At 43.0% G+C, this 12,740-nt stretch overlaps 1 protein-coding gene across 1 annotated transcript in view; it reads left to right on the top strand.

The window, feature by feature from the left end:
* Positions 1–7,862: 7,862 nt before the first annotated feature.
* The window catches only part of LOC125484801 (transmembrane emp24 domain-containing protein 11-like), a 23,864-nt gene continuing 18,986 nt past the window's right edge, over positions 7,863–12,740 (top strand). Inside the window, exon 1 of the mRNA XM_048604977.1 lies at positions 7,863–8,118. Within this exon, the coding sequence (XP_048460934.1) occupies positions 7,989–8,118 (130 nt within the window). The 5' untranslated portion in view covers positions 7,863–7,988. The remainder of the gene's footprint in view (positions 8,119–12,740) is intronic.

The following is a 12,740-nucleotide window of genomic DNA, read 5'->3' as shown; positions in this document are numbered from 1 at the left end:
CCCTTTTTCCCAGGGCCAAAATGACTATTACGAGGGGGCATAATTTTAAGGTATAGGGGAGATGTCAGACGTAGGTCCTTCACACACAGAGTGGTGGGCGTGTGGGATGCGCTGCCGGCAGTGGTAGTGGAGTCAGATACTTTACAGACTTTTAAGCGACTCTTGGATAGGCACATGGAGGATAATAAAATGTAGGGTATGCAGAGTAGATTGATCTTAGTAGGATAATAGATCGGCACAACATCGTGGGCCGAAGAGCTTGTGCTGTACTGTACTGCTGTATGTTCTATGTTTTAGGTCCTCATTAAAAGTATAAAAGACTCCACTATTCTACTAATATCCAGCCTGATATTGTTAAGATATTAATATCCCTGTGGTCCAACTCCAATTGTCTCTTTCTGAAAAAGCAGTGATTCACTCATTAATAAGTATGAGAACCTAACCTTTGTAACAGGAATAAACCATGAAGGCCAGTAAAGCCCATCAGTTTTTGATCAGTGCCACATGTTGTACATTGACAAGCAAACTATCCTGTTCTCAATGGCTTATGGTGTGTTACTGTACCATTCAAAACAGAAAAGCCTTAATTACAACCTGTGGTCTGGCCTGAGTGAATTAAATTCAGGCATAGTGGTATGAAGCTTCAAATACACTTGGTGGTGCTGTGGTGGTGTCTCCTTGTCGGAGCCAGAAGGCCCGGGTCAAAGTCCCATCTGCTCCGGAGGTGCGTCATGACATGTTTATGCAGCTGTGTTTGTGGGCGTTGGGGTGGTTGCTAATGTAATTGAGTATCTGGTCCGTATGTATGGTCTTTGCTAGTCGGAGTTCCCCGTTGTTTTTGCGTTCTAACATTATGTCCAGGAAGGGTAGTTGGTTGTTGTTCTCTTCTATCGTGAATTTTATCCCAGTGAGGAAGTTGTTTATGTGTCGGTGGGTTTCTTCCAGTTTTGTGTGTTTGATAACCTGAAGGTGTCATCTACACATCGGACCCAGAGTTTGGGTTGTATAGTGGGAAGCCCTGTCTGTTCTGACCTTTGCATTACTGCTTCTGCAATCCCACTGGTGTTTCATTGATTTGCTTGTATGTGCCGTCGTTGAACAAAGAACAAAGAAAATTACAGCACAGGAACAGGCCCTTCGGCCCTCCAAGCCTGCGTCGATCCAGATCCTCTATCAAAACCTGTCGCCTATTTTCCAAGGATCTGTATCCCTCTGCTCCCTGCCCATTCATGTATCTTTCTAGATACATCTTAAATGACGCTATCATGCCCGCCTCTACCACCTCCGCTGGCAACGCGTTCCAGGCACCCACCACCCTCTGCGTAAAGAACTTTCCACTCATATCTCCCTTAAACTTTTCCCCTCGTACCTTGAAATTGTGACCCCTAGTAATTGAGTCCCCCACTCTGGGAAAAAGCTTCTTGCTATCCACCCTGTCTATACCTCTCATGATTGTGTAGACCTCAGTCAGGTCCCCCCTCAACCTCCATCTTTCTAATGTAAATAATCCTAATCTACTCAACCTCTTTTCATAGCTAGCGCCCTCCATACCAGGCAACATCCTGGTGAACCTCCTCTGCACCCTCTCCAAAGCATCCACATCCTTTTGGTAATGTGGCAACCAGAACTGTACACAGTACTCCAAATGTGGTCGAACCAAAGTCCTATACAACTGTAACATGACCTGCCAACTCTTGTACTCAATACCCCGTCCGATGAATGAAAGCATGCTGTATGCCTTCTTGACCACTCTATCGACTTGCGTTGCCACCTTCAGGGTACAATGGACCTGAACACCCAGATCTCTCTGTGCATCAATTTTCCCCAGGACTTTTCCATTTATCGTATAGTTCACTCTTGAATTGGATCTTCCAAAATGCATCACCTCGCATTTGCCTGGATTGAACTCCATCTGCCATTTCTCCGCCGACCTCTCCAATCTATCTTTATTCCGCTGCATTCTCCGACAGTCCCCTTCACTATCTGCTACTCCACCAATCTTAGTGTCATCTGCAAACTTGCTAATCAGACCATCTATACCTTCCTCCAGATCATTTATGTATATCACAAACAACAGTGGTCCCAACACAGATCCCTGTGGAACACCACTGGTCACAGTTCTCCATTTTGAGAAACTCCCTTCCACTACAACTCTCTGTCTCCAGTTGCCCAGCCAGTTCTCTATCCATCTAGCTAGTACACCCTGGACCCCATGCGACTTCACTTTCTCCATCAGCCTACCATGGGGAACCTTATCAAATGCCTTACTGAAGTCCATGTATATGACATCTACAGTCCTTTCCTCATCTATCAACTTTGTCACTTCCTCAAAGAATTCTATCAAGTTGGTAAGACATGACCTTCCCTGCACAAAACCATGCTGCCTATCACTAATAAGCCCATTTTCTTCCAAATGTAAATAGATCCTATCCCTCAGTATCTTCTCCAGCAGCTTCCCCACCACTGACATCAGGCTCACCGGTCTATAATTTCCTGGATTATCCTTGCTACCCTTCTTAAACAAGGGGACAACATTAGCAATTCTTCAGTCCTCTGGGACGTCATGCATGCTCAATGATACTGCAAAGATATCTGTTAAGGCCCCAGCTATTTCCTCTCTTGCGTCCCTCAGTAACCTGGGATAGATCCCATCCAGACCTGGGGACTTGTCCCCCCGAATGCCTGTTAGAATACCCAACACTTCCCCCCTCCTTATGCTGACTTGACCTAGAGTAAGCAAACATCTATCCCTAACCTCAACATCCGTCATGTCCCTCTCCTCAGTGAATACCGACGCAAAGTACGCATTAAGAATCTCACTCATTTTCTCTGACTCCTCGCGTAACTTCCCTCCTTTGTCCTTGAGTGGACCAACCCTTTCTCTAGTTACCCTCTTGCTACTTATGTATGAATAAAAGGCTTTGGGATTTTCCTTAACCCTGTTTGCTAAAGATATTTCATGACCCCTTTTAGCCCTCTTAATTTCTCGTTTCAGATTGGTCCTACTTTCCCGATATTCTTCCAATGTTTTGTCCGTTTTCAGTCGCCTAGACCTTATGTATGCTTCCTTTTTCCTCTTTGCTAGCCTCACAATTTCACCTATCATCCATGGTTCCCTAATCTTGCCCTTTCTATCCCTCATTTTCACAGGGACATGTCTGTCCTGCACTCTAATCAACCTCTCTTTAAAAGTCTCCCACATATCAAATGTGGATTTACCCTCAAACAGCTGCTCCCAATCCACATTCCCCAGCTCCTGTTGAATTTTACTATAGTTGGCCTTCCCCCAATTCAGCACTCTTCCTTTAGGACCACTCTCGTCTTTGTCCATCAGTATTCTAACACTTACGGAATTGTGATCACTATTCCCAAAGTAATCCCATACTGAAACTTCAACCATCTGGCCGGGGTCATTCCCCAACACCAGGTCCAGTATGGTCCCTTCCTGAGTTGGACTATTTACATACTGCTCTAGAAAACCCTCCTGGATACTCCTTACAAATTCTGCTCCATCTAAACCCCTAACACTAAGTGAATCCCAGTCAATGTTGGGAAAATTAAAATCTCTCATCACCACCACCCTGTTGCTCCGACATCCTTCCATAATCTGTCTACATATTTGTGCCTCTATCTCATGATCGCTGTTGGGAGGCCTGTAGTACAGCCCCAACATTGTTACCGCACCCTTCCTATTTCTGAGCTCTGCCCATATTGCCTCACTGCTTGAGTCCTCCACAGTGCCCTCCTTCAGCACAGCTGTGATATCCTCTTTGACCAGTAATGCAACTCCTCCACCTCTTTTACTTCCCTCTCTATCCCGCCTGAAGCCTCTATATCCTGGGATATTTAGTTGCCAATCTTGCCCTTCCCTCAATCAAGTCTCAGTAATAGCAATAACATCATACTCCCAGGTACTAATCCAAGCCCCAAGTTCATCTGCCTTACCTACTACACTTCTCGCATTAAAACAAATGCACCTCAGACCACTGTCCCTCTGCATTCATCATCTGCTCTCTGCCTACTCTTCCCCTTAGCTACACTGACTTCATTATCTAGTTCCTTACAGGCTTTAGTTACTACCTCCTTACTGTCCACCAACCTCCTCATTCGGTTCCCATCCCCCTGCCACATTAGTTTAAACCCTCCACAACAGCATTAGCAAAAGCAGCCCTTAGGACATTGGTTCCAATCCTGCCCAAGTGTAGACCGTCCGATTTGTAATTGTCCCACCTCCCCCAGAACCGGTCCCAATGTCCCAAAAATCTGAACCCCTCCCTCCTGCACCATCTCTCAAGCCACTCATTTATCCTGCCTATTCTTTCATTTCTACTCTGACTAGCACGTGGCACTGGTGGCAATCCTGAGATTACTACCTCTGAGATCCTACTTTTTAACTTGGCTCCTAGCTCCCTAAATTCTGCTTGTAGGACCTCATCCCCTTTTTTACCGATATCATTGGTGCCTATATGCATCACGACAGCTGGCTGTTCACCATCTCCCTTCAGAATGTCCTGCAGTCGATCTGAGACATCCCTGACCCGTGTACCTGGGAGGCAACATACCATTCGGGAGTCTCGTTTTCGACCACAGAACCATCTATCTACTCCCCTTACAATCGAATCCCCTATGACTGTAGCCCTTCCACTCTTTTTCCCACCGTTCTGTACAGCAGAGCCAGCCACGGTGCCATGAACCTGGCTACTACTGCCTTCCCCTGGTGAGCCATCTCCCCCAACAGTATCCAAAACGGTATACCTGTTTTGGAGGGAGAGGACCAAAGGTGAGGTAAATTGTGAGGCACAGATCTGGGAATTAGAGAGGGTGTGATTTGTGATTATTATTATTATTATTATTATTAATATTATTATTATTATCATCACAGATTTGTGATTATTAAATGCACAAAACTAGAAGAAACCCATCGACACATAAAATTTCCTGCTTATATTTGTGGAGGCATTTTTGGGCATCGTTGATCATAACCCTTATCATTCCCTAACCTGTTCTTCCTCCCACCTATCCCCTCCTCCCACCTCAAGCCGCACCCCCATCTCCTACCGACTAAACTCATCACGCCCCCTTGACCTGTCCGTCCTCCCTGGACTGACCTATCCCCTCCCTAACTCCCCACCTACACTCACCTTTACTGGCTCCATCCCCGCCTCTTCGACCTGTTTGTTTCCTCTCCACCTATCCTCTCCTCTATCCATCTTCTATCCGCCTCCCACTCTCTCCCTATTTATTTCAGAACCCCCTTCCCCTCCCCCTTTTCTGATGAAGGGTCTCGGCCCGAAACGTCAGCCTTTCTGCTCCTAGGATGCTGCTTGGCCTGCTGTGTTCATCCAGCCCTGCACCTTGTTGTCTCGGATTCTCCAGCATGTGCAGTTCCTACTATCTCTCATTCTGGGTCTGTTCTGTTCAGCTATCCTCTGTGCCTGTGGATTGTTGATAGGTAGTTTATATTTTAAGCTTTGTGGTAGTACCTGCTTTCTGAGGCATTCGTGCAGGAAGTGCAGTTGTTATAAAATTGCGTGCCGAAAAAAGCTCTGTACTCTAACGTAACTGACCGGGAATGGACATCCACACTGGAACAAGCCATCCTCATACAACAACAAAAAACCACAACAAAGGAAAGAATAGCCCTACAAGAGAAACTGTCCAAAATCACCTACAACAATGACACGGACGACACAGATTCATGGATTAAAAACATCTCAGACCGACCTCTTACAGACACTGAGAAGACCGTCCTAGTACGAAGACTGAATTATAACCACAGAGACGCTAAAAAGACTGACTTCCTGGTTGCACTGGAATCAACACTAAAGAACAACGGACTCACGGAAGAAATACAACAGATCATCAGACAAGCAATAGTCCCAACACTGAGCAAAAAAGGTAAGTGGAACATATTCAACACGGAAGAGAGGAAAGCCCAGGAAAGGCTCAAGAAAGATAGGAACATTGTAATCTTACCAGCAGACAAAGGGCATGACAGTAATCCTCAATTGAGCCCAATACATCGAGAAAGCTCATACATTACTAGCAGATAGACACCTACCAACAGGTGGTGATAGACCCGACACCACAGCTAGCAAACTGAATTACAATGGCCCTGAAGAAATTACACAACTCAGGAGACATCAGCAAGACAGACTTCCAAAAAATGAAGCCAGAGGGATCCAACACACCCCGCTTCTACAGACTCCCTGAGGTGCACAAACTGGGGGTCCCCTCAGATCCATTGTCTCACTACCAGTCGCACCAACATATAGACTTGCCAAAGAACTACAACAGAAATTGAAATACTTAGATGACAACACTACCCATTCGAGATAATGATATCCTTTGATGTAACAGCACTACTTACATCTATTAACATCAACCTAGCCAAGGAGACAATTGCCACATTGCTAGACGAATCAAGTATGCAGACAACCCAGGACACCATCATCAATAATGACACCACCATGAAACTACCAGATCTGTGCCTCACAACCCACTTCACCTTCAACGACAACACATACAAACAAATCAACGGAAAACCAGTGGGATCCCCAATATCACGGCTTATTGCAGAAGCAGTAATGCAAAGGTTAGAACAGACAGCGCTCCCCACTATACAACCCAAACTTTGGGTCCAATATGTAGACCCTGGTGATCATCAAACACACAAAATTAGAAGAAACCCACTAACACATAAACAACATCCTCACTAGGATAAAATAAAATCACAAAAGAAGAAGAGAACACCAACTCTTCCTGGACATAATGGTAGAACGCAAAAACAACTGGGAACTCCAGACTAGCAAAGACCATACATACGGACCAGATACTCAATTACACTAGCAACCACCCCAACGCCCACAAATGGAGCTGTACCAGGACACTGTTTAAATGAGCCGCAACACATTGCAGCAACCTGGAACTATGCAAAGCACAACAAGAGCACCTATACGGAATCTTCAAAAGAAGTGGATACCCGAAAAGCACATTCCGCCGTTACCTCCGAGACAGACCACAACGGGAAGACACAACACAACCAGAATCACTTATCACCCTACCGTATATCAAGGACATTTTAGAGATGACCACAAGAATATTCAGACACCTAGGCATCAGAGTAGCCCACAAACCAACAACCACCCTGCGACAGGTACTGACAAACGTAAAGGATCCCATACCCAAAACTGGCAAAACTGGGGTAATATACAAAATAACACGCAAGGGCTGTGAGAAACACTACATAGGCCAACCAGAAGAAAATTGACTATACTGATACATGAACACCAATTAGCCACCAAGAGACATGACCAATTCTCACTTGTCTCATTACACACGGACAAAGAGGGACACAAATTCGACTGGGACAATACATCCATAATCGCACAAGCGAAACAGAGCCATGCCAGGGAATTCCTGGAGGCCTGGTATTCTAACTGGAACTCCATCAACAAACACATTGAATTGGACCCTGTGTACAAACCACTGAGAAACAGAACTGGGAGTTGAACCAAATACCCAACAAACTGAGGCATATAAATAACAAGCGGGACGGAACACCAACATTTCACTGGAAGCACACTGACAATGTTACCTAGCAGGGTGACGAAAGGTTTGCAACTAAACACACCGACTCAGTGAGCATGTCTACAACCTAATATTCTATATCTAATGCTTGATTAAAGAGGAGAAACAAATTGAGCACGGATTCGGATCTCTTTTCAATTAAACAAAATATTTACACATTCTCTTCAATAATTCTTGCAAAATCAATTTTGAGGGATCTGCAATTATAAGTTTGTGCCTGATGGGCTGGGCTTATATGTCATGTGACAAAATATCCAGTTGGTCAAAGCTCGTCTGATGGAAAAGTGCCTCAGTAAAATCAGTACAGATTTTATATGACGTGTCAGTTGGTAGATCTACAATATTCAACCCTCTGCCTCTCTGAAGATTCCACTAATTTTGCTGAATTCTAAACTAAAATGAAGTATCTAGTCACAGAATTTCTGTTCATTTTGAGCTGGAGTCTCACCTCTTCTCTCTATTTTCATCAGGGGGAGAAAGAAGAAAAGTGTATCATAGAGGACATTCCAGGTGATACCCTCGTTACAGGTGAGAGTGTATACATATCGTTGCTATTTCAACAAAATCCACAGAAAGATTTCCTCACTGATTAAGAAGATTTAAAACACCTATGATATTTTTTACATAAGTCACAAAATTACTCGCTTTTTTAACCATTGTAGATGATTAAGGTAATATGAGTGATGGTAACGAAATACAACCTAGTTTATCAAAAACTAAATTAGTGTTCATTTTTTACAACTCTATTTTAAATTGATTGGACATTCCACACATCTCTATTTTCATCATTATTGTCTTTGCCAATCTGCCATTTCAGTGAATGACTTTGTTGTCAATAGATCCACAGCAGTATGTTTATAACATTATAAATGGGAATCTTTGTTACTCAGCATTTACATTTTATTACTGTAAAATTAATTGAAGCTAAAAGTTTCTACACACAAATTAAATAACTTGTAAATCATGAAGGAAGTTGTCTGTTACTGTTAAGCTGAAAAGATGTTCTACACCACCTGCAATATTCTCAGGACAAAAGGTGCACATTGTTTACTCTGAATGTCCTTGGAAGTTTCGTTGATTACGTTCATGTTGCAAAAATGTTTCTTTATCAGTTTGCTAACAAATTAATGCTATGCAATAATGAATACTGCACAATAGTTCTCATTCTCAAACTCTAGATATATTGCTAACTGAAGAATATTTACTTAATGAAATCTATTAAAATTTCATTTACAAATATCTTAAAAGGACCTCTCACTCCCGAATCATGTGCAAAGGGTGTAGAGAATGAGAGACTGAGTGTTGATAACATTGGCTTTAGCGTGATAAGGTAATTTACTTTGCTGCTCTGTCAAAATGTAGATGATTCTTGAAGACCTTAAAATACCTGATCCATTTTTTCCACAGTTAGAATAACTTTATTTAATCTTTTTTGGTCAGTTGAATTCTAATCAATATACCAAAAATGTAACTGCATATTAATTTATTTCTGGACAAACTGAGAGTTCCTTTGACTGGTTGACAATGCCTGATGCTGTTTTAAAGATGCACTCAAAGATAAATGATCTTCTAAGCAGTACTCAGAATATGGGGAAGAAAATAAATCAGGAGCTAGACGAAACATGTAAGAAAGGTACTATTACAATAACCACTGGGCACTTCAATATACAGGTGAACTGGGAAAATCAGACTGGCAGCAGATCCCAAGAAAATGAATTTGTGGAATGTCTACGAGATGGTTTTTTTGGAGCAGTTCATGGTAAAGCATACCAGGGAGTAGGCAATTCCAGATTTGGTGATGTGTAATAAGGCAGATTTGTTTAGGGAGCTCAAGGCAAAGGAACCTGAGGGGGCATTGACCATAACGTGATGGAATTGGCCCTGCAGTTTGAAAGGGAGAAGCTTGAATCAGGTGTAATTACAATTGAGTAAAGGTAACTATAAAGACATGAGGGAGGAGCTGGCCAGAGTTGATTGGAGTGGGAGTCTAGCAGGTAAGACAGTGGAGCAGCAATAGCAAGAGTTTCAGGAGTAATTTGAAAGGCATAACAGAATTTGATCACAGGAAGAAGAAACATACTAAGGGGAAGACAAGGTAACCACGGCTGATAAGGGAAGTCGAGCATGGCATAAAAGCAACAGAATGCATACAATGTGGTGAAGTTTAGTGGGAAGCTAGAAGTTTGGGAAGCCTTAAAAACTATCTAAGGACAACAAAAAAGCTATAAGGGCGGAGAAAATGAAATATGTTGCAAAATATATATACTATATATAGCTAGGAATATAAAAGGAGATAGCAAGAGTTCTGTTTTAGATATCTAAAAGGTAAGGGAGAGGCAAGAGTTAACATTAGACTGTTGGAAAATGCAGTTGGAGAAGTAGTAATGGGGAACAAAGAAATGGCAGAGGAGCTGACTAGCTACTTTGCATCAGTCTTCATTGTGAAAGACAACATTAGTACACCAGAACCTCAACAGAGTCAGGGACAGAGATGAATATATTGGCATCACTAAGAAGAAGGTGCTGAGGAAGCTGAAATGTTTGAAGATGGATGCATTACCCAGACCAGATGGAGAACACCCCAGGGTTCTGAAAAAGATAGCTGAGGAGATTGTGGAGATATTGGTGGTGATCTTTCAGGAATCACTGGAGTCAGGGAGTGTCCCAGAGAACTGGAAAATGGCTCCTGTTTCAGAAGGGGAGGGAGAATACAGGAAACTATAGGCTGGTTAGCCTGACCTTGGTAAGATTTTAAAGTTCATTATTAAGGATGAGAATGTGGAATACATGAAAATGCATAGTAAAATAGGGCTGAATCAGCCCAACTTTGTCAAGGGGAAGTCATATCTTACAAATCTGTGAGAATTCTTTGAGGAGTTAGTGAGCAAGTTAGACAAAGGAGGGCCAGTGGATGTGATCTATTTGGATTTCCAGAAGGCCTTTGGCAAGGTACTGCACAGGAGGCTGCTAAATTAGCTAACAATCCATGGTGTTAGGAACAAGGAACTGGCATAGATTGTGGTTTGGCTGACTGGCAGAAGGCAGAGAGTGAGGATAAAGGAGTCTTTTTCAGGATTGCATCTGGTGACTAGTGGTGACTTCGGCAAGGGTCAATGTTGGGACCACAATTATTCACATTATACATTAACGATCTGGATGAAGGAACTGAAGACATCTTTCCTAAATTTGCAGATTACACAAAGATAGGTGGAGGAACAGGTAGTGTTGACAGTGGGGAGGTTGCAGTAAGACTTCGACAGGGTAGGAGAGTGGGTAAAGAAATGGCAGATAGAGTACAATGTTGGAAAGTTTTATTATTCACATGGGACATGGGCATTGCTGGCTGGCCAGCATTTATTGCCCATCTCTAATTGCCTCTGAACTCAGTGGCTTGCTAGGCCATTTCAAAGGGCAGTTAAGAGTCAATCACATTTTTGTGGGTCTGGAGTCACATGTAGGCTAGACCAGTTAAGGATGGCAGTTTTCTCTTGTAAAGGACATTAGGGAACCAGATGGGTTTTTCCCTGACAATCAACAATGGTCTCATGGTCATCAGTAGATTCTTAATTCCAGATTATTATCAAATTTAAATTGTACCATCTGCTATAGCAGGATTTGAACCTGGGTCCCCAGAACATCAGCTGAGTTTCTGGATGAATAGGCTATTGACAATACCAATTGGCCATCGCCTCCCCCTGTGTAAGGTTATACTCTTTGGTAGGAAGAACAGAGGCATAGACTTTTTTCTAAATGGGGAAAGGTTTCAGAAATCTGAAGCACAAGGGGACTTGGGAGTCCTTGTTCAGGATTCTCTTAAGGTTAACATGCAGGTTCACTTGGCAGGTAGGAAGGCAAATGCAATGTTAGCATTCATTTCGAGAGGGCTAGAATGCAAGAGCAGAGATGTATACTGAGACTATTTAAGGCTCTGGTCAGACTGCATTTGGAATATTGTGAACAGTTTTGGGTCCCTTTTCTAAGGAAGGATGTGTTGGCATTGGAGGGGATCCAGAGGAGGTTTATAGGAATGATCCCAGGGATGAAGGGCTTGTCATATGAGAAGCAGTTGAGGACTCAGGGTCTATACTAGATGGAATTTAGAAGGATGGGGAATCTCATTAAAATTTACAGAACACTGAGAGGCTTTAGTAGAGTGGATGTGGAGAAGATGTTTCCACCAGTAGGAGACAGTATGGCCTGAGGGCACAGCTTCAAAGTGAAGGGACGACCTTTGAGTATTGAGAGATGAGGAATTTCTTCAACCAAAGGGTGATGAATCTGTGGAACTCATTGCCACAAGAGACTGTGGAGGCCAAGTTATTGAGTGTATTTAAGACAGAGATAAGATCAAGGGTTACACGGAGAAGGCAGGAGAGTGGAGTTGAGAAACGTATTAGTTATGATTGAATGGCGAAGCGGATTCGATAGGCAAAATGGCCTAATTCTGCTCCTATACCTTGTATCTGATGGATGTGCCCAAAATCAGGATATCTCCATGTAAATGAGAATGAATTCCAGGCATCTTTTCAAACTGAAACAATGGCCATTTCTCTGTTTTTTATGTACAATGAGATATAAACTACACAATCTTCACATTTTACGTCAGTTCTCAACAATTCACTTTTATTGAATTCCTCATAATGAAGGCACTTGCTTTCAAATATTACAGGAACTATTTTATAAAGCTATGTGCATTACAGACATTTCTTAAAGGAGAATGTTGATGAGTCAGGACTAGCAGTGTAAGTCACCAACACAACATCTATGCTCTCTCTAATTTCTGGATTATGAACTACATGTGGACTGCTGTGGTTTAAAAAGTCAGTTCATGACCTTCTCAAGGGCAACTAGGGTCAGGCAATAAATTCTGTCCAGCCAGCGATGCCCACTTCCCATGGGTGAATAAATAAAACATTGCTTCGGCCACTGCATAGACCTCTGATGTGCGTGCATGCAGCGTCCTGAGAAACTGACTTGTCAGTTGGCATGTGTGGACCCTTGGACCATTTCTTAGAGGGAACCAACACAGTATGAAACAAAACAAAAGTTGATTACAAAACAACAAGGTGCAGAGCTGGATGAACACAGCAGGCCAAGCAGCATCATAGGAGCAGAAAGGCTGACGTTTCGGGCCTAAACCCTTCATCAGA

The sequence above is a fragment of the Rhincodon typus genome, chromosome 1 (assembly GCF_021869965.1).
Source record: "Rhincodon typus isolate 14 chromosome 1, sRhiTyp1.1, whole genome shotgun sequence".
Lineage (NCBI taxonomy): Eukaryota > Metazoa > Chordata > Chondrichthyes > Orectolobiformes > Rhincodontidae > Rhincodon > Rhincodon typus.
This window is presented reverse-complemented; position numbering and strand designations above follow the sequence as displayed.